Source organism: Harpia harpyja, chromosome Z (genome assembly GCF_026419915.1).
Source record: "Harpia harpyja isolate bHarHar1 chromosome Z, bHarHar1 primary haplotype, whole genome shotgun sequence".
Lineage (NCBI taxonomy): Eukaryota > Metazoa > Chordata > Aves > Accipitriformes > Accipitridae > Harpia > Harpia harpyja.
In genome coordinates this window covers 115,724,701-115,749,386 of record NC_068969.1, presented here as the reverse complement: position 1 = coordinate 115,749,386, position 24,686 = coordinate 115,724,701, and the positions used below count along the sequence as shown (strand labels likewise).

Sequence of the window (24,686 nt, the reverse complement as noted above, 5' to 3'; positions counted from 1 at the left end):
TCATAGTTCTGTCCCCTTTTTTTTTTTGCCTTGTTTCCTGAATGAAGCAGAATATAACAAGGAAGCACAAAGGGATGTATTAGAGGTTGCATGGAAACTCTTAAGCTTTCTTTGTGCTTCATTTTTCCACTTTTTGAGGGGGAGGGGAGAAGCAAACACTTTAGTGGTTTGGGGGTTTATTCTATACAATTTATGAAGTTCAACTTTGTTCCACCCCTGCTTCATCACAAAAACTAACATGGCAGCTCTGGATCACATCTCTTTAATCTACAAGATTAGCAGGAGGGAAAATAATTAGAGTATCTTGGCCCAACCTAGTCATCTCAGTTGTCTCCACCTCTTCTCATGGGTGTGCCGTTACAGATATGAGGATCCATACTGGTACCATTGGGTAGGTCTGGAAGCCTTCCATAAGCCTTTTTTTTTCATTCCCACCCCCAGTTTGGTGTTGAGCAAGTTCCTACCTCATGGGATGCCAACAGGGTTTGAATGGTGTGGCTCTGCAGCACGGCTGAGGAGACAAGCTTAGTCCTCCACTATGCTCCATCAACACTCTGTGGTCTCCGAGCTGAGGCTCCACTCCCTGGCTCTGAGGGCAGCATCGCCCTAGGCACAGAGAATATTCTTGTGTACTTAAGCATCTGCAAGTGAAAGAAGAGAAATAACGATTTTTACCAGTTTATAATTCACCCAACCTGAATCCTGACACATCTCAAACATTGAGGGTGTTAGACTTTCTCCCAAAAAAAGACCAGTAGTAACTTTCTCACAGGCATGTGTTATGTAGCCTAAAAATACATGCCACTACCATCTCTGTCTGGAACAAACACTTCTAAGGTTTTTTCTTAGAACTGCTCTGCAATACCTGGACTTCGTTTTGGTGAAGGGTCCCTAAATTTACTACTGCTAGCTCGCTGACACTTCCATGGACTATCGGCATAGTGACACACAAGTGGCGAGTTTGTATACAGTGCAGCTGCGCAGAGCACAGGCTGGGTGTCCTGGCATTAGACTATTTTAATGAAACTCATCAGGTCTTATCTTCTCATTTCTGACCTTGTGAAAGCTATTGACTTGCTTTTGTATTCTGGTGGTTTAGCACTCAATATCTGAAACACCATTATGAATAAAGTGAAGTGTAGTATTTTATAGATGTGTGTGGCCTACAGTCCTCTGCCCATTTTCAGTCTTAAAACAGCAAAAAGTGAAGGGAGGGGAAACAACTGCAAGGTGTTATCTCTGGGCAAAACACAGATATGTTCTCGATTCAGTGCCAACAATACCCAGTTTTTGAAAGTTACCTCTCACTACACATTACTTAAAGCATATCCAAGCAAAGAAAGGCAACACCCATGCAAGGATTCATTAGCAATAATGTTGTGGTTTCAGCCTCGTTCCTTTAAAAATGACTCACCAGAAAAAAAACTCAGAAAAGACCTCTGTCTTAATTATTGTCCTGGCCTCAACATGGCTCTTTTTATCTGCTCATGCAGAGCCATCAAGCGAGGAACTCGCTGAGCAGCAGAGCCTGCACCCATCTCCCCTGCTCCTGGGCAGCCACTACCCTGCTGGGAGGGAAAAAGCACTGCTGTGGGGCAAGATGCAGGATGGTGCTGCACGCCCTCCATCTCAGCAGAGGACCCGCTGAGCCTTGCAGCTGAGCACGGCCAGGAAAGCCCTGGGAGAAGCAGCCTCTCGTAGACACGTCGATTCGGAGAGCCAGGCAGCGGCAGCCATTCCACCAGCACCGCTTGTGGTGTTGGACAGGAGAGCATCAACACTGTAGCTGCAGCCAGCTTCTTCAGCACACATTTTTGACACAGGCATTAATTACCTCATCACATGCCATTTTTTCCAGAGGGCCCCTGCCTGGTCCCGTGCACGGAGCGGATCATGCTCGCTGAGCAAACTGCCGTGCAGCCGCTTGTTTTGTCGCCGTCATTTGGTGCGTGGCCCTAGGAATCGTTAACGGCACCGTATGCAGGCTGTGCATGCCATGCCGCCAGAATTAGCAATTTCCACATGGGTTCTTCCATGGCATCAGTTATTGTAGCAACACAGCGCTTCATAACATTAATCAATTTATTTTCAAAATACTCTGATAAAATTTCCAAAGAGTTTATCTGCAAATCCACAAAGAGTATCCACTGAACACGTGCACACTCAACTTTTTCACGGGTTTACGATAAGGCCACATTTTGACGGATTTTTATAGAAATGAAAAAGAGCACCATCATAGCCCCAAACTAGAACAAAATGCAGTCTAGTACTTTGCTATCCTGCTGTTGAAGTCTACAGGCAGGGTGAAAAAATTTCTCTGGAGATATACAGTAAACAGACACATTCAGGAACCTCAAGATGTGAATTTTTATCTAATGCTCGTACTTGTAACAGCGCTTACCATGTTAACAGAGTACCTCAGCTAACATCGCACGGCTCCAAATTGCTTCACATGTCTTCTGAGGTGGTAAAAGGCCCGACTGCCAGCAGCCCCTCTCGGTCCGCAGCAACATCTGCACTTGTGAATTGTCCATACAAAATTCTGTGGCACACTGAAAACCGGACATATGGGGACAGTATAAAATACAGCGGATTAAAATTGCAAAATAAATAATACTGGGGCCAGTACAGCAGTTGTGTTATTCCTTTTCCCATTTAATTTAAAAACAAAACCCCATAGCCCATTATTAACTGTAGCTTCTGCATTAATTTTCAGTCTGCCAACCTAGTGTACTCCAGAAAGACAAGGTCTTGCTACAGAAACTAGCTTCACTTGTGTTACTATGTGTGAAGTCTTATGTGTCACCGTAAATTTACATTTTGTGGTTTATTAATATTTCACTGTTGTGAGGTGAATAATTATATTTACCTCTATTTTCCCTGAAAGTAGTGTATTTTTATATTACTTTAATACCACCAATGCTTCAGTTATTGCTAATATTAAAAATGGATTTAATTATGACTTGATTAATCCAGAACTAAAACATGGTTGATATCCGAACAGGCCAGGCACAAATCAGGTGTAATTTACATCCCTAATTATTGCATTAACAATTTCTTTCTTCTGAAACACTGAAATGGCACGCCCGGTATAATCATGATGAAGAGCAGCAGCAGGCCAGGAAACGCAGTCAGCTTAAACAAGGTACGCGCTGCACTGAAATAGCTAAGCACGACAGATAAGAAACGATACCAAAGCAGCCTTTAGAAATTAGGAAACAGGGCTGGGACAGCCCTGCACACCGTGCGGGCCCGTGATTTCTGGGATTCCCCGATCCTCGGGGGGAAACTGTCCTGCGGGAGGGTCCGCGAGCCCCTCACCCGTGAAGGCCCGCCATCAGAGCATCAGCAGCCCCTGCTCTCCTCTTCCTTTCCGTACACGGGGGATGAATGTCGTCCAAACCGGGACTCACGAGGCCCTCTTTTTCCCAGCCTAATCTCTACTAATGCTTCATTTCTTCAGTGGTATCTGGAGATCCTGGACGCGTTACTGGGTTAAATAATTAAATAAAGCCTTGTCTCTCCTCTGTGGGCTCACACTATTTTTTTTTCCCCTCCAGTTTTCTCTGTATTGATCCACTTTGAGGGAAAAAAATAAACCTGCACTTTAAACAACAAGCAATTTGGCACCGGCCCTGTCTCTTCTTTGTACCACGTATAGCTCTAAGACCACTGTTGGTGCCAAGGGAGCAATAACTCACAGATAAAAAAACCCTTCAATTCTAGAGGGACACGGCTGTGCTTTGAACCCTGCCAGCCTGCCGAGCCCCCCCTCGACACCCAGCTCTGGGGTACAGCGAGCGAGGAGCCCTCGCCACCAAAATCTTCCCTCTCCCCTGGTCCTGCGTCCCTTGCCGTGCCCCAGAGCCCGCCGGCCGGGGACGAGGGCACCGTCTGCCTTTGCGTCGCCATCAGGCAGGGCCGCTTCGCTCCTGGGGGCTTTGCTGCCTTTCCCCCCCCGACAGCCACGCGCGTCCCTTCCAGGGACGGCACCCCGGGGCTCGCACCACCCGAGCAGCCGGCCGTGGGCACGGGCACGTCCCCGGGGAGCGCGGACCCCGCGCGCCCTGAGAAGAGCCGGCCTCCCCACGGCAGGCCCCTGAGGGGCCGCCGCCTGAAGAGAAGGGCAAGGCTGTCACCGAGCCCTGCCAGCTCCAGTGGGCTCAAGCGGCCCTGAGCCACCCCCGGCCCCTGCCTGTGGGCACGGGAGCGCCATTTTGGCCCAGGCCTTCTGGGGGTACAGCACAGGAACGGGGTGGCCCGTGCCTCGCAGCTCTCAGGCCCTTGTGGGACTTCCCGGGCGGCCTCGGGCCTCCCTCGTGAGGTACTGACCTTTGTCTGAGGAGAGCTGCGCTGGCGGCGGAGCCGTGGCTGTCTCCACCCTGCTCTGGCCGCCCGCCAGAGGCGGTGGGACTGCGGCCCATCGGGGCCGCGGGACTTTGTGCCATCATTCGTGTCAAGGCTCTGGGACGGCGCCTCGCCTGTGGTTGCCCACAGCTCCCATCCCGCCTTCCCTCATGGAGCACGCTGCTCTTGCTGCTTTCCCACGTCTACTCTTCGTCTACGAGGCGTTCAGAGAAACATCTACGGCAGGGAGCGCAATGAAACACGCAGCCAGGTCCCAGCGGCTGTCACTGGCTTTGTTCAGGAACAGTTCGAGACTCAGAGCCTCGCTGAACTCGGCACTCTGGCCACCGAGGCAGTCGTTGAAGACACATTGAAGCCGATACGCTAAAAGCAGTAATATTGACGTGTACCCTGTCCCTTAAATGTTCCCGTAAGTCTCCTGAGGCCAAAATCCTGACTGCCCACATCATCTGTGCCTTGGACTTCTTCCAGCACCTAAAGCACCCCAGTGCGCCTGTATTGTCTGGATGACTTGCACCTGCACAGACCATTGCAGCTCTGTGAATACACGTCCCATGCAGTGTCACCCATCTTACATACTCTCACACCACGTGCCACGGCCTGTGAACAAGTCCCTTCTTCCAAACGTCACGGCTGGGGCAGAAGACAGAGCCCCCGTGGGTGCCACCTCCTCCTGGGAGGACATCTGTGCCCTTCTTCCCTGCAGGCAGGGTGCACAGCAGCTTTGCAAAGCTATTCTGAAATGGGTGCTCGGTAGCCTGCGCCACAGGCAAAATTACGGCAACTCAGGCTCAAGGAAGAAGTACAGAGTAGGGCCTCCTTGACCCGTATGCAACATGTGACGGAGTTGTCATTGGAGGCACCAAATGTGACGCTGTGCTCAGTACCAACTGGCATCAGGAGAAGACTCCAGCTTGACTTCCACCATGGCCAGCAGCTCAGCTAGAAGGGCGATGAGCAGGTGAGTGCTCTCTCTGAACCATTACTTCGCGTGAGAAACGGGGGTGCTGGTGGCTTTGGGGGCTTCTGAGGGAGGAGTCCATTGGAGCAGTTATGGGCAGTTCCAATTCCAGAAAACAAACCCAGCCTCCAGCTGCAGAGGGATTCCACCCCTCGTCTAGACCGGGTATCCTCACACCTACACAAAACAGCCACAGGAGAACGTCCAAGTTGGCGGGGGCACCCCCCTCCCAGGCGGCCACCTTAGCACCCATTTTTCACTAGGCTTTAAGGCCACGCAGGAAGATGGCCGAGTTGACATCAACGTGGGGGACACTCCACGTTGATATCCTGGTGGTCAGTGGGTAGCCAGCTTCTGGAGCACTGCTGAGGGGGGACCCGTGCTGACCTGGCGACATTTTCACAGTTAAGAGTGATCAGGTACTTTTGTATTACACGGTAAGTCTGCACTCCGTGCCCTTTGGAAAGGCCCTTATCTTCTAAGTACTTCCTGTTTTTCTCTCACCATTTCACCGTGGGGTACAAATGACCACATGTCCTTATCCAAGAGTATCTCTGAGCATACTGCAGTGTGTGCACGGCGCATCGTGGAAAGCAGGACACTTCCCAGTCCAGGAGAGGATCGGAGGAAGATACAGATCAGCGAAAACGAGGCCTGGGATCTAGAAAGCCAGAAGTTTTACAGGGGGTGTACGCGTGGCTGGTATCCCCCTGCGCAGGCCCCAGGGACGGCAGCCTTCGCCACACACCAACATGGTATCACGGTGCCGCTTTCCCCATGGCACCCACCCTCGACATCCCCCCCCAGCCCTGCTCTGGGCCGGGACACCCTGCCCACTCCCACAGTGCTGCGTGGGGCCCTTTGTACCCTCGGGTTCCAAAAGGTGTAGATTTACGGCACCCTCTCCTTTTCTATGGCTGCTTTTAGGTTTACACTTTCACCTCTAGGCCCAGCAGAGTAACGTGGGTGCAAGACGACCTCTCGCTCGTCACAGCGGGTCTCCCACCACCCTTGAGCAAGCTGTGGAGGGCAGGAAAGGGGGTCCACAGCTCTCCCACCCCGGCCGTCCGGAGCAGCCCCCCCCGGCTTGTTACTTCTCCTAATCCCTTCCGGGCCTGGGCCCTGCAGCCCGTCCCCCACCTGCACAGCCTCCTTCCTTTGGTGTGTGTGTGTGTGTCCCCCCCCCGTTTTACTCCCTTTGCCCTTTCCCATGCACTTCTGCATTTTAATTTTCAGGAACTGTTTGCACGCCATCAGAATTGCGCGCTCCGCTCCCATTATATTTAAAAAAAATAAAATCAAATCAAAACAACCGCCCCCCCCACCGAGGCATCCCGCCGCCTGCAAACCCCCTCCCAGGTTCCTGCGCTGTATGGGGGGGGGGGGGAAACAACGCGCCCCCCCCCCCGCCCGCCCCGCCCGGCAGGCGGAGGGGTGCCCGCCTGCCCCGGGCGCTCCCGCGGAGCACGTGGGCGGAGGCGCGGAGCTCCGCGGGCGCTGCGCGCTGCGGTGCGGCCGGTCCGGGTGGCGAAGGGGGGGGGGGGGGAAGGCGGCGCGGCCGGGGGGGCGGCGGGCCCCTCCATCTTGCTCGCCCCGCGCCGCGCCGTCCCGCCCGCCTCCCTCCCTCCCTCGTCATTGTCTGCGAGCGGCGGCGCGGCGGCGGCGGCGGCGGCGCTTATAAGGCGGCGGGCATTGCCCGGATGTGAGCGGCTGGCGATGTGTCTTCCAGGGAAAGATGCTATTATCCGCGTCTCCGCGGGGGAGGCCGTGGTGGTGAGGAGGAGGAGGAGGAGAGCGCTGTAAACTTGGAACAAGTTTGGGACGGGCGGCTCCGCGCTCGCTCTGGGGGTTTTGCCTTTTTTTTTTTTTTAAGGAAGGACAGAGGGGAAAGTCCCCGAGCCGCCACGGCGCTCGCAGTTTGTCAGTCACCATGTGTTTGTAAAAACAATAGAGGGAAAAGTTGTCGGACCTTCTTTTTTTCCTTTCTTTTTGCCTTTTTTTTTTTGGTTGGTTTTTTTTTTTTGTTTTTTTGTTTTTTTCCTTGGCTGGCTGGCGTCTCGGCTGTCTGGGTGGGGGAGCTGGTGGCGGGCGTTTGGTGGTCGGGAACCCCAAATCCCAACAAAGCCAGGTGTAGGGTGCCTGTAAAGCTGTGGAGTACCCCGGAGCAGGACTGACACTTACAGTACTTTTTCGTGGTTTTGGAGGGTCACACACGTGTGAGATAATAAAGCACTTTGGCAGAAGATTCCTCTCTTTTTTTTTTATTTTTGTTTTTTTTTTTTTTATTTTTGTTCCTTTTTTTCCCCCCCTTGGAATATTGTGAACATATTTGTGGCCATTTAAGGTAAAGTTACAATTTGCTGTTAGAGTAACTTGTTTGTGTTTTTTTGTTTTTGGTTTTTCTTTTTTTTTAAATTGTCGATCCCAATGTGTTATTTAAAAAGAGGTGCAAGTTATTCGATGTGTAAATGCAAATAGAAAGTACACCGTGTGCGCGCACACATAATTGCTCGTGTGTATAAATATACATTCTATATACACGGTGTAATTACACGTGTGAGATCTACACTAAGGTGCAAACGCTCAGCGTGCTAACTCGGTGCTTTATTTCCTACCGGAAAATGAAGTCGAACTAGTTTTCGTGGAGTGTGTCGGGCCTGCAATAGCAAAATGTAAAATAAAAGTATAACATGCTGAGGGGGGAGGGGGCCGCTGGCATCGTCCCCAGAAACTTGAGCGAAAAGCGAATCAAAGGGCTGATTTTGCAAAGTTTGCAGCAATGCTCTCTGTAAATCGAAAACCTCGGGTTTGAAATTTAGCTGTAGGCACGGGGGGGGGGGGGCGGTTGGGGGGAGGGGGGGATCCACAAACAAACCAAAACAAAGCAGAATTAAAAAAAAAATGGACTGGATAATACAAGGGGAGAAAATATTGTTCCTCTTGGCAAAGTCTCCGCATCACGTGTATTTGCAGCCTCGTATAAACTCGCTTTGCCATGTGTATGTGCGCGAGCTGGGGAAATTTAAAGTATAATCCCTGCAAAAGTGCGGCGCGGGCGGGAGTCGGCGGCTGGCCGGGATCTGCAGCTCCATGATCTGCGGGTACGGAGGCGGCGCGCCGCCCGGCCCCGCGCCCCGCTCCGCTCCCCTCCGCTCCGCTCCCCTCCGCGGGCGGCCGGGCGGGCGGCGGCAGGCCGGCGGCGGGCGGGCGGGCGGGCGCGGAGCCGGCGGCGGGAGCGCGGGGCCGGCGGGCGGGGGCCCGGCCCGGCCCGGCAGCGCGGCGGCGGCAGCGGCGGGTAGCGGCGCTGCCGGGGCTGCGGCGAGGCGGCGCGGCGCGGCCGCTGCGCTGGGCTCCGCTCCGCGCCCCTTCCCTTCCCTTCCCTTCCCTGCCTTCCCTTCCCTCCCTTCCTCCCCATCCCTCCTTCCCTCTCCTCCCCTCCCCTCCCCCCGGGCGCTCGGAGGGAACCGATGACTCCGCACAGGCCCGAGCCGCTCCCGGGTTGTTGTTATTAACCCCCCCTCCCCTCCGCAAATTAGAAATTGGGGCTAATTGTCAAAGGCTGCTCTCTGCTTCCCTCCCGGCCCCTCCACCCCCGCCCCGCGTCCCTCCGCACCGGCGCCTCCGTAGCCTGCGACTTTGCATCTCTTTTTTTTTTTTTTTTTTTCATTGCTGTTATCGCTCTTTGCCGTTTCTGCCTCTAAACGCTACTTTGCGTGGAAGAAGGAGAAGGGAAAAAGTTGGGAGCGGATGGCTGTAGTTTCTTCTCTGGGATCCTCATTCATTCCTCGCTGAACCTCCTGTTGCATAAATGATGCTCCGGGAGCGAGGCTTTTTCTTTTTTTTTCTCCTCCGGATTTGGGTTTAGAGTGGATGTTACCGGGTTTCGATCGCCTCTTTGGAAATACAATATCGCTTTTTTGTTGTTGTTGTTTTTGCTGCCCCTCCATCTTTTTTCCCTCCCTTCTTCTCAACTACCCACCCCCGACCCCCACCCCCCTGAAAAATCCGATTGTGTTTCCTGCAAGGCTCGGGACTGGGTTTCTGATTGCGGTTATTTCCATGTTTCTAGGTTTGTGTGATTTTGCTAAAATGCATCACCAACAGCGAATGGCTGCCTTAGGGACGGACAAAGAACTGAGTGATTTACTGGATTTCAGTGCGGTAAGAAACAACGGTGGAAATTAACAACAGCTGTAAAAAAATATCTTCTAGCTGATCTGTTAAACTAAAAAAAAAAAAAAAAAAACCAAACCAAAAACCAAACCAACAAAAACAAAACAAAACTGTGATCTAAGTACATTGGGCAATTTTTAATCAGCAGCTAGAACCATGGTAAATATCTTTCTGCTTTTAAAAAAAAAAAAAAAGAAAAACAAAAATTAGAGTCTTTTTATTATTTCTTATTGTATGTGATGGGAGATGCAATCGTGTTCACAGCTTATTTTAATGTCTTGGATGTCTAAAATAATTCATACAAAAAGAGATGCCCCTAAAACCGAACATTTCTCATCATTAGTTAATAACAATATCTAGCACTTTTACTGTGCTTTACGTTTTATAGCATTGTTGGCACATGAACTAATTAATTGCTAATTAGTTGCTTATATTCTATTTTCAGTTCTTCCCTTGTTTCATTTTTTGGCACATGGAAAGTGCAAAGAAATCCATGACTGTCTCAGTTTAAAGTTTTCACTGAAATCTCATATGGCTTCTGCTGTCATTAAAACTGCTCCAATCTTTTCCGAAGCCCCCCAGCTAGATGGTGCTTTTTTTTTAAAACAAAACAAAAAAAAAAAGTACTTTTTGTCTCTTTGGGCTGCTCCTGGCCGGGCTGGTTTGGAGGCCAAACGTTAATCCGGACGTGTGCACTTGTCTAGTTTTGTCAGGCTCCCCCTCCCCCTCCCAGCCCCTTCCTTCCTCTCCCCATCCCCTCCCTTCCCCCCAATATGTCAGGAGTATCTATCTATCCAGTTATTTATTTATTTAAGGGGAGAATCAGTTTGCTGTGAGATGCATGTATGTTCCTAAAGACCAGCAACACCCCGCAAAAACCTGACTCCCCCCCCCCCCCCCCCCCCCCGTGTAAATGAGGCTGCTTCAGGCTGGTGCTGCTGCTGCTGCTCCAGACTTTGCTTTGGAGGAATGGCTTGGGGAAGTTTGGCCAGGAAACGTAGCCTGAGGCAGCTTTGCAGCCCCCTCTTTGCTTGTTGCACTTTTTCCATTTGTTCCTTCGCTTTTTGCAGGCTCTGACTCAGGGAAGGTGCGTATTATCCACTAGACACGTCGAAGAAGAGAGAAACCAATTAGGGTCGAAATAAATGCTAGGGAGAGAGAGAGGGAGCGAGAGAGAGGGAGAGAGAGGGGGAGAGGGAGAGAGCCTTGCTTCAAATTGCTCTCGTGTTAGAGACGAAATGAGAATTTAGGGCAGGTGGCACTTTGCATTATTATTATTTGGGTTCACATATGACAGGCAAATCGTAAAGCGGGATGGAAATGGACATTGCTACATTTATGGCCAAGGTTTCAGCAAAAAAACTTTTTTCGCCTTTGTCAGCGTGAGAGTTGGAGAGGGGAGCGAGCCCCGCTTCCCAGCCTGGATAACGCGGCTGGGGACTGGGGTTGCTCAAACTCCTCGGGAAGCGAATATTGTTTGGGGAGCTAATGAGCCTAATAAAAACGTGATGATGGTGGTGAGGGGCTGGTGGGGGCTGTAAGAAATACTGACTCATTTTCAGGTCTGTGGGGGATGATGTTTCGTGGTAGACAAACTATTGAACGTAGTTCACAGCGAATGTGGAAGGAACTTTTGACTAACAGTGGACTCGGGAATCTCTTGTTTTCCAGTAGTAATGCCTCTTTGTTTTTTTTAGATGTTTTCACCTCCTGTGAGCAGTGGGAAAAATGGACCAACTTCCTTGGCAAGTGGACATTTTACTGGCTCAAGTATGTAAAATTTTTGTTTCATATGTAGTTAAAATGTTGTTAGTTATTTATCCATAGGCATTACCTTTGTTGTGGTTGCGTTAATCTCTTCTGGGGAGCAGATTCATTCAGATCTGAGCGGAATTATTCCTAAGCGCTGACTGTTATTATTATTATTATTACTACTTATTATTTCCACAAGACTGGGACATTTTGACAGTATTTCCATACATTTATGATATTTTTAACCCCCCCCAAACTTCTCCTCTGTATAATTGTTCAAGGTGAGCTAGTTTAAATCTTTTTCTTTTTTCAATTGAGCATTGGAGATTTTTATTTACAATTTCAGATGCTGTCTCTTGTATCTCAGAAATGATAATCAAAACATCTTGCATGAGAATGAATTTTGTGAATAAGAATTGAAGGTTGCTTAAATAAAATAAATAAATAAATAAGCAAGTATCTGAGTATAAACACCAACCTCTTCCGGGAAAAGAACTCTTTAGTATTAGAGATCACTGTTTGCTGATGGAATATTTGTCGGTGAATTAAATCTTCGGGCCGATTTCTTTTCCTGGTAGAAGACAGGGCATTTTCTTTCTAAATATTTGACTGCTTTTGAAGAGTCCCTGAAATTTAACTGGAGGATTTGTTTGTTTGTGTGTTTGTTTATTTGGCTGTAGTAGTACTATATGGGCAACTTCTGCATTCCCTAAAAACAGGAGTCCTGTTTGATGACAAAAGAAATATCAGAGCTCTTTGTGGTAGAACATATGTGTACAATAATTGTCTGGCAACTGAAGTTTTATATACAGGTTTTTATATGCCTGACAAATTAGAAGTAAAACCAGCAAGGATACTTACGCATTTGAAATTTCCTTACTCTTCTATTAAGTTCGTTTAGGAGGGTTCCCTGCCTTGCGGATGTGGTGTTTTGGACAGGACACAAATACATCTCCGGGTAGAGAGTTGCAGTGTTTTAAAAGCACAGGCAATTACACATACCAACACACTGTACGTAGTATTGTTATACACAGAGTACTGTTCTAAATCAGATGGTAAATTTGGACAAGTCTTCACTGCAAACTGCCAGTGGATATCTAGATATAAACACGTCATTGCATATAGTTTCATGCCTGCTATTTGCAGTTTGTACTCAATTAAAGGAACCTCTTCTGTGTATTCAGTATAGCCATTTTTATTAAATGCACTAGTATGTCAATTAACTTCTTATTTCCAAAGACGGACTTCCTAATTTGAAGGTAGTCTGTAATATAAATTTTGATCAAATGCCGCCAACAATTATTAAGTACTCATTTTGTGAATTTTATTCTATTCAGACTTTCAAAATAACATGTTTTTGGTTTTGTTTCACAAATTTGGTTATATTATGAATATAGTGACTTGGTGAATTTTACTATTAGGTTTGAATAGGTTTCCAAATGTAATTTTCTTTATATCTCGCAAGCTAAAGGTTTTAATCCTATTTTTTGTCATTTTCTGAATTACATAATTTTAATAACTGATTTAACCGAATACATAATATTCACTATATTTGTTTTCGCTGGAGAGAAGCGAAGAGTGTTTGTGCCAGACAAATCAATTTGTCATGCTTATATACCAGTCAATGCAGCAACTAACACTTGGTCTCACAGCAATTGACTAGATAGTTATATTTACTAAATGCATCGTAAACCTCATCTATGAAGTCATTTTGATCAGAAATACCACGGGATAGCAAATCTGAACAGGGAGCGAAATCAAGGGGTTATATGGTTTTTTATTGTCTCTAAATCTGAAAGGTTAAAGTAACTTTGACGCATCATTTTAGATATACGAATAATTTAATGTGCTGAAGTACATTAGTAATATTAAGATATAGACTATTTAAAATAACACCTGAACTCTCCCACACTGTTAATAACATGTAAATGCTTGAATACACCGGTCTCTGATGGTGGAGGATGAAGTACCCTGCTTGATAAAGGAACGTATACTGTATGTTGGTAGATTGTTTGCACAATGGCATGCAGCACAGGGTACATTCTTCTAAAGGAAAATAATTTTGAATTTCCTATATAAAGATCTGTTGCTTGGTTATTAGACAGGGAGTTTTGTAGTGAGCGATCAGTGATTTCAAAAAAAGTTGTCAGAATCTAGGTATCAGTGAATTGCCCCTCACTGATAGTCGGTGAGAGGGTGGATGTGTGGCCTGAAGATACAGTTGCGAGAAGGAGAAGCGTGGCTATTGTTTCCCTGTGCTCTTGCTGGCCAGCTAGCTGTGTGCGAGAGTCTTGCTGCTTCAGAATATTTGGTGTGCGGTGTTGTAATGAGCCAGGACTTGAGAAATTCAGATTTGTTATGATAGCGCCCAGACAACTGCTTCAAGAGATGTTTCCTGTAACTATATGGAAGGATTAAAGATAGCCCCGTTAATAACATAGGAACACAGTTTATTATTCTAGTTATGCATATTGATAATACAGAATTTTAGTGATCTGAATGCAGCTTGGTCTTCATCCTGGACAGATGCCCTTCTGAAGTTTGAGCTGACCTTCTCTTAATGGTCCTCTTTTAAAAATTGTATTTACTGAGATGGGGAACCGCAGATGTCGTTCTTCTGCATTAACCTGAAACTTATCTTATGGGGGGAGAGAAAAAAAAAAAAAAGACCCCAAAGAAAAGTAATCCCAAGCAGTGAAGTGAAACTATAACTGTACTTTAGCAAGTGTGGTAATATTTCATGCTTAAAGTCATCTTAATAGCTTTTTACTCATCTAATATATGATGCTCTATTGTGATTTGTAATGTGTGAATGAAAATAAAGTAAAGCCACATTTCCTTTTAATCTTTAATTTCACAAACATGGCTTCTTACCATGTTAAGAAATGGTGAGGGCTGCAAGGGAGAAAGGAATGTAACCTGAGCCACAGCCGTGACATTCCCATGGAGCATTTTTCACATGAAAGGCTTTTGTCAACCCAGTAAAGGACCAGGAGTTTTTGTTTGATGTTTGCAGGTGTTCAGCAGAGAGCACTAAAACAATTCAGCCATGCTGGTTTAGAGACTCTGACCTTAACAGGGAGAATTGGTGAAGACTGAAATTATTTTTAAGAAAACTCCCATGGAGTTACCTCAAATTTATATTGTATTTGTAAAGTGATTTAATACCTGTTACTTAAATTGAACAATATACATCCATTAGAATGAAGCTGGGTTTTTATTTTTTCTTTTTTTTCTTCTTTTTTTTTTTTTAGGACACTTGCCAAAATAAAATTGATTTTCCCAGATCATCTAAAATTTTCTGAATAGTTTACCTTAGCTTCTGCAGTAAAAGCATTTGTCATAATCTAAGTGCGAGCCATTGTAAAATAAGGGGAAGATGATGATCGCTGGTGTTTGATTTTGGGAATGGGTTTTGGAGCAGTTTTTCAACAATTGTGGTGCTGAAGAATTTGCTAGGTCTGTCACATTTGGCATATTTCAGTTTTCGAACTGATAATCAAAGCCCACATCTTCCTGATTATGTTCAACTTCTGCTTCTTCTATTTTAAGTATTTAATTTTACCTAAGTTTTCAAGCATCTGTTATAGATTGCCCACTATGTATATGTTTGAATATTGTGTGGGTGTGAGTAGCAGTAGAATAACTGAATTCTTATGATTGGCCATTCCTAGTGCACAAAAAAAAAATCTAAAATCTTTGCTAGCACAGACATCACTGAGTAAAGTGAAGTCAGTTTAAAGGCTTTAAAGACTTGCTTTTAATTTTGCCATTAGTTTGATTAGGGCTTGTCCTGCATTAGAATAACAGCGATTACAAATTAATACATCTTTAACTAGGGTGTCACAAATTCAGCTTGGTTTTGAAGTCCTTTTTTACTTTGGATGTGTCTGTGAGTAAATTATAACCAAATAGAGTTTTTTAAGTACAGTTCATTTTTGGAGTGTGGCCTTCTGGGAAAGGTGTATAATTCTGCTGTTATTGGTTGATCATCAGAAAAACTGAATTAAATACAGTCTTTATCCTGAAAACGTTTTGGTAGCCACTCAGGTTAGGCACACCTCAGGATGCGTGCACGGGTCCTGTTAGTGTCAGTGGGAATAATGCGTGTGTGTACTAGGGAAGAATATACCCTTTACCAGGGAGGATTTTGGAAGAATGTCATTTATTTTGGGGGTTATAATGCAGAATTGCCGTTCAAAAGAAAAAAAGTAAGAGATGAGAAATTTTAAGCGTATGGATCAGAAAAGCACTTTTAATGATGAAGGAAAAGAAGTGTAGTAGGTACATAGCTGTTGCAAGTACATAGGTGGCTCTGAAAGGTAGTCCACATTTATAATGGTATATGTCAGAAAACACAGAAAATTATGATTGAATTTGGGTGTTGGCTTTGCTTGCGTGTTGCACCACGTTCTCCCTTTGCCAGGCGGCATTCCAGGTCTCCAGCACACTGGTGCGCAGGACACGGCACCTCCCAGCCCCAGACCCTCCGGCCCCTCGCCTGGTCCGCTGCTGCTGCTGCTAGCCCGTGGCTGTGCTTTGTAATACTCCTCTCTTCATTTGACTGTTGAAAAATACTTGAGGCTTTAGCTACGTAGATACACAAAGGCAACTGCTTCCATATTTTTCATCCCTAATGTTTTGTAATTATGATTAAGAAGAAGAAGAATGCTAGTTACCTCCCATCCTTCCAGCTATGTTTACTTGTGAAGCATTCGATCCTCCTCCCCTCCGAGTCCTATTAAAGAGAGTACTGTGGGGGCAGAAAAAGACCCACGCTATGATATTTGAATTGGCCTGAGACACCGTAGCGCATACTTCGAGGAGCTAAATATTTAGTTACAAAGAAGAGAGGTTACTTCTGAGTTTGTACGTTGCTTGCAGTGGCAAACTGAGTGTATCCTGCAGAGGACGTTCCAGAGACACAGCCACCTGCAGTCACTCACATATATTTAAATCTGGAAGCTAAGGTCCTATCTTGGTAATTAAAAAAAAAAAAAAAAAGATGCAAATCCCCTTGATTTCTGATGTTGGAAGAAAACTAGCCTTATTGAATGGAAGAGGGTCTAAACAAATGCTCTGCAAAATGCTTGCATTGGATCTGATTTAAGCAAACTGTATCTGAAACAGTTCAGTCATGCTGTTGGATACTGTAGCTTTTTTTTAAATACTTTTTGTCATAATCATTGCGTGTCTACCTTGTCAAGACTCCTGAATATGTTTAATAATTTAAAAACATAGACATTAGCTGTCTGAGAGGCTGAAATGCTTGGGGGCCAGATCCAGCCAAATGTCACTTGAAGGAGATGTTTGTGCCTGCCATTGCCAAATTTAGCAGTAACAGGAATAATGTTTTAGATTATTCAGTGGATACGAGGTATCTGTGAAAAAGGTGTATCTGTTAAACCAGTGAACTTAGGTCTGAGTTGGAGTTAAGTAGGAGTACAAAGCTTGTCTAACGTGTTCAGTAAGGGATGCAGGAAAAAAAGGCATTTGGGAGCGTGTGAGGTAGAATTTGGCTTCTTCCCATTAGATTTGTACTTGTGCCACTCCCAAATTCATATTGATTTTTGTCATAGGCAAATGCAGCTTCCATTGACTGAACTCCCAAGAAACATTAAATAGCCACAAATAATTGTCAGCCTGTGCATCTTGTGAACACCAGGTCACACAAATTTCAATCTTTCACCACTTACACTTATTTTTTGGCTACTGCAAAAAGAACATGTGATTTAATTTTTTTTTTTTTTTTTCCTCCCCCATGATTTAAACCATTACTGAATTTTGGAATTGCTTTGATATTTTACTTACCTAGTAAGTAAAAGGATTTAAGCACACGCTTTGGGATCCCAGGAATGTTGCGAATGAACTGCTTGACTTTTTTTGACAAGATCAGCAAATATCTTTACCATACTATTGTAATGAGGAAATCACTTAAATAACAGATGAACAACTAAGTCCCATAAACATATATAATAGAACTATGTAATGAAAGTTTATGCTGTTAATTGCTTGAATCTCTCTTAAATGCACAGAATCATGGAGCACTAAAAGCTGTCATATAAACAGTTTTGTTTTGAGTTTAAAATTATTCCTTTTTTTTTTTTTTTTTTCATCTGCTATGATAAACAAAGTCATTTTGTAAGCTTTACAGATCAAACATTTACTTCTAATGGTAAACTACATTTTGTATCTGGAAATTTGTGTCTTTGCAAGTCCCAGAAAAAGAGTAGAGCCCCGGTGGCCCCAGGCCTGTGGTTTTCACTGTTTGATATCATGATGTTATTTAGATCAGTTCCCATAAGCCAAGATAACAGATCTGCAATTGTTGAATAAGAAACAGGGTATGTGTTTGTAATGGTTTAAAGATCTTTTACCAAAATTTTCCCAGATAAATGATACCAGGGCGCTGGACATAATCAAAGTAGAAATAAAAAGGGATAGAAATTACATTTCAAGAAGTGGAAATTATTATTTTTTATGTCCTGAATCGGAGGCAGCCTATTGTTTTGAAGCTTATGAAATGCAGCCTTACGAAAGTCAGGTGCCTACATCTCCTAGGGCTCCTCATAGCTGGCAGAGGAGGGATTGCCCCAAGGCGTTTCAGATCAGTGAATCATTTTCTGGCGATGCCTACTCTCTACCAAAGGACCTAGCGATTTGCCGAGGCATAGCTTGCTGTGTTCTGGCTGTCGAAGGCTAGGTGAGACGGATCCCCCCCAGCCAGATCACACTCTCATTGCTCAGACAAATTTCGAGTTCAAGTAAGCTCACTGTGCGGTCATCAGAGAGAAGAGCCGGCATAGCCTGGGAATGTTTTACATGTCCTGCTGAAGATGTAGGCATATAAAATTAATATACATGTAATAGTATGTACCATCTGCCAGTGTCTGTAGGTAGTCCGTAGAGTTCCTCTTGCACCTCAGAAGGCAGGAGGAATAACAACAGTTAAAATGAGTCCCTTGAATAATTTAATTTGGTGTTACTTATTCTGTACTATTAACCGCTAAGTAAAAGTCGCTACCAAATTTCCTCATCTGCCTTTATGCAGCTGATGCTGCCTGTCAGTCTGAGGCAATGAGATGTCGAGGGGCCTCCACTTCTTTTGTCATCTGGGAGGTATCGTGTGCCTCACGGGATCTAGCCCAAATGCCGAAATCTGTCTCTTACCGTTTGTGCGTCAAAGGTTTTCAAACCTGTGACTTTAAGGTTTGCGCCTGGGCACGAATCTGTGGTCTTGTAACACTGGCCTGCTAAATTTTCTTCTTTAACCTGTTTGCAGTGAAAGCTTTCTGCCTAGTGCTTCTTGGCAAAGCAGAGCGGTGGCAATGACCAAATTCTTAGGTAATTTTTCTAATGTTTTCAAAGGCTGTTGTGTAATTTCTTTTCTTTGCAAACTTAGAGAAATAGGAAAAGTGCTGAGGAAGGTTGGCATATTTACTCTTTCTGCCAAGGTAAACACTAGTGCAGTTGATCTGCATATCAGCCAACCAGGTGTATTTAAAAATGGGTTTATCTCGGTGGATTTCAGAGCGGTGAGAAAGTATTTAATGTGAAGGTGCAGTTACAGCATTGTTCGTGTGAGAGCTATTGTGACAGTCACCGTTTAACGATGTCTTTCAAGACTACTATTGGTAGTAATGACAATACGTAGCTGCAATCTATTGTTGTCTGTGCTGGGTATTGATCTGTTTTGGAAACAACGCTTCACACACGGTGCTGTATTTGCAGAGTACTCTTGTGGAATTTGACTAATCCCCTAAGACTTGATTTGTTGAACATAATGATTTTCTTTTCACCTGGTGAAAAGGCTTCCGAGGTTAAGATGATGTATCTGGCGCTTGGTGGTGCCTTCTGCTCCACTGTCTCAGCAGGGTACCGGGGAGAGATGCTGGGCACTGCACTTGCGTGTTCGGAAGCCGCTTGGTCCTCTCCTCGCCGAAAGCCCGCTCTCGTTTTCAGCTGGCTTCAGCGGGCCTGGCACCTGGGCTTCATTTCCTTCATTCAGGGTTTTACGTGAAATCTGCATCAGCGCGTAAGTGACTACCGCAGAAAGGGACGCCGACGGCCCTGGCACGGGCGCCAGCGTTGTGGCGAGGCAGGGGCAGAGGAGCCGAGGCTCTCGCGCTCTCCGGCTGCTGGGAGAGGCGAAGTCGCTCTTGCTTCGGGCTCTGTGAGCAATGGCAGGCTGTCATCCGCTGCCTGCGAGCTGGCACGCTGCCGGCAGCCTTCCCAGCAGCTCCGTCCCTTCCTGCCCTTTAACACGCTTCCCATTGCCAGTGCTGCCCTTGGCACCCTGCTTCGTCGTGCGTGTGTGTGCGCGCGGCACCCTGCTTTGTTGTCTGTGTATGGCGAGCCGCAGAAGGTGATCTTAGGCCTGATGCAGAAGGGGTTCTTCCTTGGTCCGTGCTTCATTTGTAAGAGTGCAGAATCAGGGAGGCTTCAAACGGGAGATTTTACCTTTGGATTCTTACCATTACAGCAGATCCTTTCAGGCCCGTGGGCTATTTCTGTGGGTTCCAGCAAAGTTTATTTTAAAAAACAAAACAAAACACACCCTATTGCATATTACATTCACTATGTAGCGATCAGTACCTCTGCCAGGATAATTTTAGGGGTCCAAAAATGGAAAAAAATTGAAATCACTGAATTAATTCTTAGGCATGTGTGTAATCCCTAAGAAAATAGGGATTCAGTTCTTTTTGTTCTGTAGTATATAAAAATCAGACTTTCGCCTGGTGCTGTTTTTCTCAAATAAAAGCCTGTCTTGTTCCTGAAGATTTGGGATTGTCAGGTTAACATGGTACAATGCACTTTTTTCTTCTGACTGTACATTTAAATACGATCGACCTATTTGATAAATAACTGGTACAAAGGTTTTGCTATATTAAAAACAGCTAAGTATGACTCCTGATCAAATATCAAGACTGTAATTGAATCTCAGGGGTTCTGGTACTGTTCATAAAGCATTTGAGTTGTTTTGTGCTTCGTGACGTCAGCCAAAAGCTTGATTGAATTATGTTCTTGTATTGTGGGAGCACCTGCCAGTGCCACTAGACTTAAGGGTCTGTCAGCATTTCCATTACAAACCTTTCTGATAAGTTTGTGACTTGGCTCTGAGCGTTTGAACTGGGCTGAAGGCTGGCATATAAACTTTCAGCCTGGAAGCAAGTCGTTCCACAAATACAACAAACCCAAATAAAGTCCCCAAACTCTAACACGATGTATTCCTCCCTGTGACTCTCCTCTTGCCTACCTCTTCTTGAAGATCTGATGCTGTTCCTTGGGCGCAGTTCCTATTTGAAATGACTGCGAGATCTGACAGAGCAGAAGCTGAAATACTGGTGTCTAATGAAACTACGTGAAAGAGGGTTTCTTCAGTATTTTAGAAACAAAGACATGCAGGGATGAGGCTGTGACATAATCTGTCTCTGTAATTCTAGTACCACAAGACTGTTTGGGTGAACTTTCATGCATTAACATGATTTGGGAGTACCTGTGAGTGTGGTCCATTTCTGCTGGCAGTACTGCAGGGTATAGCATAGGTTTCCTCATTTTTGAGGGGATTCTTGATAAAGGGAGAAGTGACAGCAGTAAAGGTTGCATGTACAGTTATAATGCAGAAATAACTATTAAATTATTTTTAGCTCCTCATAGATGTGCATACTTAATTATGAGGACTACACATAGCAGCCGATCCTGAAAGGCGGAGGAAATATTTAGTGCTGTGCCGCTTGAGGTGCATTGCATTAGGAGTAAATGCTCCTTATCCTTAGATGACTGCTGTCCATTAGGCCTTGTAACTGTTTAAATGCTGCAGATATTTTGAGAGAGGGGCAGGGATGAGACTACTGCGTTCGTGATAAGGCAGATTCACCATCAGACCTCCTGAAAGGAAAGAAAGTGGCCTAATAGCTTGATTAAGTTTTGCAGCCATGAGACCATCATAGCAAGTCCTGGGTTCACCCCGAAGCTCACCCTGCCGTGTGTGCGGGAGGATCCTGGCTCTTTGCCCCTCCTGCTTCTCCAGGATTAACTGTTTTGCTTGGGCTGCGCACAGGGGAGATGACTTGGACTCTCAAGACTTCACAATACTGCAAAACCTCATTCACACAGCATTTCCTATAGCATAAATCACATCTACCTGAAATTTAGACAAGCATTCTGACACAGCCTTTCTGAAATCTGCTCCTTTGTAATGAATACTGTGTAGTCAGCCGGAGGTTGTGAATGTCCTCTCCACAAGACATAGTACCAAATTCTGTGGTATGACTTCATCTAACTCTGAAATGTTATTTTTTCAGACCTAGGATACTTTTTCAGTAGTATCTGAATGTTTGTGGCAGAGGGTTGAAGGAGAAATGGAAGAGAAGATTTGGAAAATACTTTTTCCTGTTCTTATAAATATCAATAAATTACACGTTCTGTGATTCCTGATGTGACTGTAACCTGTCAGGCACGCTTTCATTGTGCTCCTATACCACTGATGCAGCTTTTCTGGTCAGACCTTACAAATTGATCTTCCCATGCTATGACTAGCTAGCATCAGCTAGTAGTTGGTGTCTATTGCCAGAGCAGTTGGTTTTGGTTTGCCCTAAACTCGTGTTGTTCGAGACCATTTGTGCTCTTTGTGCTAATCTGGGCTCTCCTAAGCCAACTTTATTTAACAGTATTTTGTCCGTTATAGTCCTTTGGGAAAAATTATGTGTTAAGTCCTGATTAGAGACTAGATAATGCTTTATTCTGCAGCATCAGAGTTGTTAGCAAATGCATTGCTTAACTTTTGTTTTCTGTGGCTAATCACTTTGTTGATTTTATACTCTTTGGAAAGATTTACTTACTTAGGAAATACTGTGTCTTGTTATATAAACAGAGGAAAATTCATGTTCCTAAAATTAGATATTTTGTAAACATGACAAGGGCATTTAATTTATGAACTAGCTTATTAACTAATGGACATTGTCTTTTTCCCTCTCCTAATTTTCTCATTTATATTCCATATTTTTTTTTTTCTTTTATCTCTGTCTTTTAAAACTGAAGCGGTTAATCGGCACTAGTGGCAACATAGTGGTGAGAGTGCTTCAGGTTCATGCTCATGTCAAGATTTGATTAAGCGGTTTGGTCAGTGTGAAATACTGATGCTTCTTCACATCTCCCTGCCTGTGACTGAAGTGTACAACAGATACTGAAAATGTGTTGATATCCAATTAGAAGTTAACATGGCAAAATTGCCAATTATCAGAAAGTAAACACGCAGCTCAGGACAGCTTTTGTCAGCACACAGGCTCTCTGTTGTGTGTGTTCTTTGGGAGATGCCCCCTTTCCAGGGGACTGCTGGTTCCCTGGCTGTGGCATAAATCCTTAACAGTAAAATTATTGGCAGTAAATTGTCATTTCCTTTTTAACCTCAAACCCCGTTTAGCTGAAGCACAAAAACGTTGTCAAATTAAAAAAAAAAAAAAGTTATGACCCACGTTTTACCTCTTTTTGAGCCTCTGTTGAGAATTCAGTTGAATCCAGGTTATTTCAGTAGTATTGGATCAGCAGCATGGTCACTTCTTACCTTTACATGGGTCCCAGCTTGTCCAGCTGTTTGTCGTCTCATTTTCTCTATTTCTTCCCCTTTACTGACTTTGTTTTTATTCTTTCATCGGACTTGTGAATGCAAGCTCTGTAGGACAGGAAGAACACTGAAGTTCATTAAACCTTCATTATCTGAACACTGTGGGGCAAGATTTAGTCTTTTTGCAGTGCAAATCCAGGGTAGAGAGCTCTGCCACTGCACTGTGAGTATAATGTGGGGCAGTGGCGAAACACCTTCCAAAAATAAGGATTCTCTTGTGTCCAGAAAAAAACCACTGCTGGACTGTGTGGCCGACTGGATCTGACTGGTACAGTAACTCAAGCCCTTGATTCAATATCGTTCCCTTTAATTCCAATGTTTCCTTGCTTAGGGTGCAGAAGAGGTTATCCATTTAAAATTTAGAAGTGAAGAAATAGGAATGGAGGAAGGAACTGAAAACGCTGTAAGCCAAAACTTAACCAGAAAACAGATAAGGTGGTTATTATTTGCATTTTTGTGCTTCTGGAGTCCCGCTGCCCAAGTGTTTTATGTGGCCATTGAACCCATAGTATCTCACTACAAGGAGATGGTGAGATTTATTATACTAGAAGTATGATATTTTAAACTTTAAAAAATGTATAGCTAACTGTTTTTTAATGTAATTCTTAAGCGTAAAAAAAACCCTCTGGCTCTGCCATTGGGCAAAATTGTGATGTATTTGTAAACAGGGCAATGCCTAATGCCACGCCTAATGGAGAGTTGTTATTTTCTTAATCCAAAATAGAAAGAGCTTAAATAGAAAGTGCAGGATTATAAAAGAAGCAGCTTTATTCTTTTTAATATAAAGTTGTTTCCTCTTATTCAGCTCAGACCTAACCCCACTGCTGGAGAAAATAAATTTCTGGTGGCCTCCGCAGCGGTGGGATGAAACCCCTTGCGCTGACCGGCCCTTTGCTATGCACTTGTAAAGGGTCACAAGCACTGGGCGATCTCTGGAGTTGCTTTGCCATTTTGGTAATATTTGTACAATCATATTTTTCTGCTTAAGCCACTTTCCTGTCCATTGCTGTCTAAAAGACCTAGTACAACAGGAAATTAAGAGCAAAAATTAAAATGGATAATCTGTAGAGCATGTTCAAATTTGTCTGTTGTATTTATCAGGAGTCAATTTGAAAAATAACAATGCTGAATAAAAATAGAAGTGAATGTAAAAAATAAGACATAACACTAAAAAATATATTTGAGAAATAGCACTCTTCCTGGTCTCTCATTTGCGCTGATGGAAGAATTCCCGAACGCGAGCGAGGGGAGTGTTATGAGAGGGAAGGACGGGGCTGCTCGCTTGCTCGTGCATTCACAGATGGCACCCATCTTGCCTACTGTGACTTTTGTCAAAGACTGGCATCTTAATCGAACGTAATCATCTAGGTGCCTCCGATGTCAGTGGAGAGAGATAGGTGTCTGTAAAGAGATAGGGAGGCTTATCCCTTTTTAAGATAAGGGTTTAAGATGGCTCTTTCAAGGTACCTGTCTCTTCATACTAATTGTAAAAACAACTCAGTGACTAGATGTCTGCTTTTAGATGGCTAAAGTTAAATGAGATGAATCCCATCTTAAAGGTCCCCTGGGTTTACTTGAATCCTTTTTTTTTTTTTTATTTTTTTAGAACACAAAATTCTTCATTCTTACGTCTCTGAAGAATCAAGAGCCCACATCATATAGACTAGAAAACTGTTCTCTCACTGCAGTGTTTTATGTTATTATTTATGTATTTATTACATTTATTAAAGACTGCCACTGTGTTTGGTGTTGTGCTTTTTAGAGGGTTAATTGGTTCCAGTTGCAGAGTTAATTGATTTCAGTTGGCTC

At 44.8% G+C, this 24,686-nt stretch overlaps 1 protein-coding gene across 18 annotated transcripts in view; it reads left to right on the top strand.

Annotated features, from left to right (window-relative positions):
* The first annotated feature begins 7,084 nt into the window (after window positions 1–7,084).
* Window positions 7,085–24,686, top strand: part of TCF4 (transcription factor 4) — a 247,575-nt gene continuing 229,973 nt past the window's right edge. For 2 of the 18 annotated variants that reach the window (XM_052775818.1, XM_052775812.1), the window contains exons 1-2: window positions 8,914–9,490; window positions 11,200–11,272. In XM_052775818.1, coding sequence (XP_052631778.1) covers window positions 9,200–9,490; window positions 11,200–11,272 — 364 coding nt within the window. In that variant the 5' untranslated portion in view covers window positions 8,914–9,199. Of the gene's footprint in view, window positions 7,103–7,401; window positions 7,674–8,315; window positions 8,431–8,627; window positions 8,828–8,910; window positions 9,491–10,458; window positions 10,590–10,690; window positions 10,850–11,199; window positions 11,273–24,686 lie in introns of those variants that run through there. The other 16 variants (XM_052775817.1, XM_052775809.1, XM_052775821.1 and 13 more) reach the window with 15 other exon arrangements.